This window comes from Anastrepha obliqua, chromosome 4, assembly GCF_027943255.1.
Source record: "Anastrepha obliqua isolate idAnaObli1 chromosome 4, idAnaObli1_1.0, whole genome shotgun sequence".
In the NCBI taxonomy this organism is placed as follows: domain Eukaryota; kingdom Metazoa; phylum Arthropoda; class Insecta; order Diptera; family Tephritidae; genus Anastrepha; species Anastrepha obliqua.
In genome coordinates, this window is record NC_072895.1 from 74,009,605 (window position 1) to 74,015,230 (window position 5,626).

Below are 5,626 nucleotides of genomic sequence, written 5' to 3' on the forward strand. Positions count from 1 at the left end.
TTTTAATTTTACGTAATAAAAACATTTCCACGAATCTGCCTGCAGAAATTCAGCGCGATTGGATCACGGAAAAAGGACATGAAAATCGCCGATACACGTGTATTTTTATTTTTTCTCCCCTTTCCGAAAAAGTATATTTGGTTCATAGGACAGAAAAAAAGTTCGTTTTTGTAACGTAGTGTAATTGATGGCATAAATATTGTTATGGTAAATACTATGGTTAAGGATATGGCGTTATGGTATGGCACTTCTACTTTGAGCTTAATGAAAATATGGCTTTGACATGTAACTGAAAAAATCGCATGTAAAAAATCGCATTTGAATAAAACATAAAAAGGCATTGAACGCTATAATGAATTCGAAACTGTGTAAATGCACTCTATTTTTTCAATGTCATTGCAGTAGAGAAGTGTGTGTGTATATAGAAATTATTATTGCAATTCTTTGTTTTCGTTTTTATTTCTTCGCGTGGTATTTAAAGAGCTGAGAATTTCGCTAATTGTTAGATCTGCTAAAATTGTCAATCAAAAGACAGTGACGGAGCAACAAATCGGCCGGAAGCTAAAGAAAAAGTAAATCATGGATTTCTTAAAGTGTAACTATGATAAGAACGAGCGCGTGTGGAGTGGAGCAAAGCGACAATTGGTTTACGATTTCAATTGTTCTATGGGAAAAATTTTATACAGTACTCTGAAAAATTATCCGACGAAAATTTGCCAGGTGAAGATTTTTTATTAAAATTAACGAGTCTCACTAAAAGTAAGCGCATTTGAGTAAATAGTGCTGAAACCAACTCTTTTCGGACAATACGCACATTTGACACTTAATAATATTTGTAATAACAGTAAACTAATTATTTATTCTCCTTCTGACAACCGCCACTAGGGGGGAACTTTTTATAGGCGCTCTTGTGCCCAAGGCTATTATAATTTTGTTCACATAACTTTTGTATGTAACAGCATGAAGGAATTTGTATACCAAAATGCTTCGAATGATGACACACGTTTTACTATTTTACTAGGTAATTTCCAATATTACATGGAAGGGGTCTAAGGAAAAAAATGTCTTACACCACCCCTGGATTTATTAATTGTACAGAAGTGGGAGCTGAATTATTGGCATACACGTCTAATAATTGGTTTTACTTGGTTGTAAAAAAATCTATCTGAACTGCTTTCCTATTCGAAAGGGAACATTAAGGTTAACTTCAGCCAAAGTAATAATAATCTTTGAAAAGCTAAAGCTGTCAAGTTTGGCGTAAATGATTGTTTAGTCGTATATATCTATAAATGTTATCAAATAAAGTGCGGAAATATGTATGTACACTAATAACTAAACATAGAATGCTCCGATTTGCACAGGACTTTTTGCATTTTGAAGCTAATCTCTTTTAAATGATTTGTTTCGAAAACTTACAATAAGCCAATTAAGCTAAAAGGTCATAAAATTAATTTGCATAAACTTACAATAAGCGAACTAAGCTAAAAGGTTATAAAATTAAATTTCGAAGTGCAGCAATTCAAAAATGACTCAGCCGATTATAGACTGTTTTTCGCTGTACAGCTTTTCAATATTTACTATCAGTATGCATTGGTTAAATATTTCAACTATTTTATTATTTGACTACTTTTTAAATCTTGAAAACATAAAAACTTCCACCGAGCGAGATAACCGGGAATAACCAGTCAAAGCACCGAAAAAAATATTTCTACATAATTTGTTTTGTAATTGTGTTGCGCACTACTCTTTCGTACATGCGGTGCCTGGTATTTACTAGTGTGCAAAAAATTTTAGCAATATTAATTAAACTTCTTCTTTTTAACTTTTTTATTTAATCTTGTACATATCTATGTTTTTTCTGCCAAACTTCAGGTTTTCGATGTCGACGGACGTGAGGTTACCAATAGCGAAATGCTTACCTGGTCTGTGCGCTTGGCTCAACATTTCAAGAAAATGGGCTTGAACCATAATGATGTCGTCGGTATTGTGGCAAAGAACAGTACCTACTTGATCTCCATTCCCTTCGGCTGTTTAATGAATTGTACACCTTTTCACGCAGTGAGCCCGGCACTGGATACAGGTATGTGTACGAATGTATAACTACTTTTATTTTTGTTATAACAGGTGGCGCAAAAATAACCTTGCGATGTTTTTCGCTGTAATTAAAAAAAAAAATGAAAAACTTTGATTCTTCTTGTGGATTATTTTTATTTGGTATTTTAATTTTTTTACATCAAGTCGAGAATATGATTTGAGCCCTTTTATGGCATTTCCCATCACTTTGGCCAAAACTTCCGGCGATAGGTTGTCACATTCTTGATGGATATTGTCTTTAAGAGCTGCAAGAGAACGCGACTTCAAAAAGCCCCACAAAAAGAAGTCTGGAGTGGTCAAATCAGGCGATCTTGCTGGCCAGTGCAAATCGCCAAAATGGGAGATTAGGCGCACGGGAAATGCATCCTTCAGCATATCGGTTGTGGCACGTGCAGTGTGTGCCGTTGCACCGTCTTGTTGGAACCACATGTTTTCCAATCCCAATTCATCAAGTTGCGGCAAAAATAACTTGTTGATCATTGCTCGGTAGCGCTCACCGTTCACAGTAACCGTTTGGCCCGCGACGTCTTCGAAGAAAAAGGTCCGATGACTCCTCCAGCGAAAACAGCAAACCATACAGTGACTTTGAGCGGGTGTAATGGCTCTTCGTGGGTTACACGCGGATTTTCAGTGCCCCAGAAGCGTAAATTTTCCTTATTTATGTACCCGCTAAGATGGAAATGAGCCTAACCACTCATGATTATTTTTGAAAAATCATCTTCCTCTTGGTGGTGATTAAGGGTGGCTTGAGCGTATGTTAGACGCGATTGGCGGTCAGCAGCTAACAGCTGATGCACCGTCTGGACTTTATACGGAAACATCTTCAAATCTTGCACAAAAATTCGCTGTAAAGACCGTCGACTGATACCCATTTGCGTGGCACCTCGTCTGGTCGATGTCGACGGCGCTTCCATGACATCCTCGGCTACAGCAGCAATATTCTCTGCAGAACGGCTACTCCGGGGTCTGCCACGTCTGGCAGCATCTCGTGTTGTGCCAGTCTCTTCGAGGCGAGCGGCTAAACGTCGCAGTTTTTCACCAGTAAGCGTTGGACGGCGAGGAAATCTGCGACGAAATTCACGTTGTGCCAAGGTCACCGACCGATTATTGGTCAAATAAATAGTCAGCAATATTCCGCGTTCTGGAGCAGTGTAGCGTAACATTGTTTATTAACGTGTATTTCGCATGTGTTTACTACACAAATGTCAAAACAGAACTGACATTAGGGGCCAATCGCAAAATGTATAGCATTTTCTGATAGGAGGATTACTTTAGCGCCACCTGTTATTTCACAACTACATTCATTAGACGCAATACAAAACAGATCTACATGTATTCATATTGATTTTATTAAATGTATATTACGTCATTATTTTCCATTTCAGATACCATCCGATATCTCTTTGAAACCACAGCACCAAAAATAATATTTTGTGATGGTGAGTTTTATGAAAAAGTCAACTCTGCCACTCATCTTTTGAAGCCATTAATCTGCACGCTTATAAATCATATTGATGGCGTGGCCAAAATTGAGGATTTTTTGCTGCCAACACCAACAGAACGTTTCTACCAGTAAGTACAGTAGCTCGATATATAAAATAGATATATACGAGTATTAGAAGCATTGAAATGAGAAATATAAACACTTGCCTTGACTTTCGACTTGTAATTGCCTGCAGACCTGAGCCACTAGTGTTGGGTGGTGAACAGACCGCAGCGATAATATGCTCATCGGGTACCACGGGTTCCCCCAAATGTGTATGCGTATCGAATTATACACTCCAGCTGGATAATATGTAAGTATAGCAACAAAAAAATTAGCAATTCATGATCTAAGTGTACGATTTTTTTTCAATTCATTTTAATTTGGAAATCATGCTTTTAGATATCAGGTGACCTGTGACTCTGTTTCATTCACCAACAGCAGCCTAGACTGGTACACCGGTGTAATATTCATCGTTATCACTACAACGTGCAGCAGTAAGCGTGTAATCACCAATCGGCCGTATACACCCGAATATATGGTTGAATTGGTGAAGAAATATAAAATCAATTGCGTTGCAGTCGCACCACGCCATGCCGCTTCGCTAGTTACCTGCTCCATAGCCACCATACAAAATATGAGCTCGATTCATACATTTCTCATTGGCGGTGGTAGCGTCAGTCTTCCGACACTGCAGTGCTTACAGAGCATACTGAAAAACTGTATAATTATATTTGGTTATGGTCTAACCGAGACTAGTAGTATATCTATGAATTTTGGGGCCCAGTATGCCACCTCAGTTGGTAAGCTGATACCAGGACTGAAGGCACGCATTGTTGATGAGCAAGGCATGAATTTGCCACCAAATAAAGTTGGAGAGATTCATGTCAAGACTGGACATGCGTGGAATGGTTATTATGGTAATCCAATCGAGTCGCAGCGCTTCCAAGACTCACTAGGTTGGTTTCATACCGGTGATCTGGGCTATTTTGATGATAAAGATTTACTGTATATTGTTGATCGTAAAAAGGATGTAGTTAAATATCAGGGCATGCAATACTGGCCAGGTGAGTTAGAGCAGGTGATAAATGAGCTGCCTGAAGTGGAGGATGTTTGTGTGGTAAGCATCTATGATGAACGTAATGGTGATGCGGCCGGTGCAGTGGTGGTGCGACGCAATGGAGCTCAGTTAACGGAGCAACAGATCAAAGAGCAAGTCCGAAAACGCCTATCAGTTGCCTATAAACAACTACATGCGGGTGTAGTTTTTGTAGATCAGCTGCCTGAGGATTCAAATGGTAAGACTTCGAGAAGGAAAGCCAAGGCATTATTTAAATCCAAGTGAAATGCAAAATTATCTGAATCTGTTGTGCAAGTTAAGAGAACTTTTGGCATTATTGGTAAATACATGTGAATAGTAAAAACAAAAGCATTGTGAAGAGAAAACTGAAAGTAAATAGCACATAAATTGAATTGCTTGTCATGATCGGTACCGTTCAGATTTGTCAAGCGCTTCAAAAACGAACTGGGCAATAAAAAGGCTTGGGAAGGGTTATCTAAAAACTTTAATCGTGAAAAACCTATAACAACAGAAGCATAGCTACTCTTACTGATAGCCTGGTAGCAATCAAGGCTCTCAAGACTTTCCAGGAATTCTATGGATTCCTGGCCTCATAGGAATTGCTGGGAACGAAGTGGCAAATAAATTTACCACTTTTAGTTAACTCGAATGAAAAGAATATGTTATGTTAACATTTAAAGTTTTAGTAAAACCTAAAAATTGCTTACAAGATGCTTTCAAGCACAGCCAGACTCCTTACTATTCAGTAGAAAACCACGTATAATTTTATTTTTTGCATAAATATACCACGGACCTGCACCCAAGCTTAAGTCTACTTAATAATATATAAAACAAATTTATTGCCTTAATAGCACTTTCAATACTAAATCGTCGCATAATTCTCCATTTTTTATTTATTGATTATCGTTATCCCTTATTTAAGGGGGGACCCTCATTTATCGGGTCAAAAAAATCGATTTTTTGGAAAT

The 5,626-nt window shown here is 37.9% G+C and overlaps 1 protein-coding gene across 1 annotated transcript; it reads left to right on the forward strand.

Moving 5' to 3' along the window:
- Positions 1 to 543: 543 nt before the first annotated feature.
- Positions 544 to 5,387, forward strand: LOC129244779 (uncharacterized). Its single transcript, XM_054882616.1, has 5 exons — positions 544 to 720; positions 1,873 to 2,080; positions 3,480 to 3,666; positions 3,774 to 3,890; positions 3,980 to 5,387. The coding sequence occupies exons 1-5, from the start codon at positions 580 to 582 to the stop codon at positions 4,920 to 4,922; spliced, it is 1,596 nt and encodes a 531-aa protein (XP_054738591.1). The 5' UTR covers positions 544 to 579; the 3' UTR covers positions 4,923 to 5,387.
- The last annotated feature ends 239 nt before the right edge of the window (positions 5,388 to 5,626 follow it).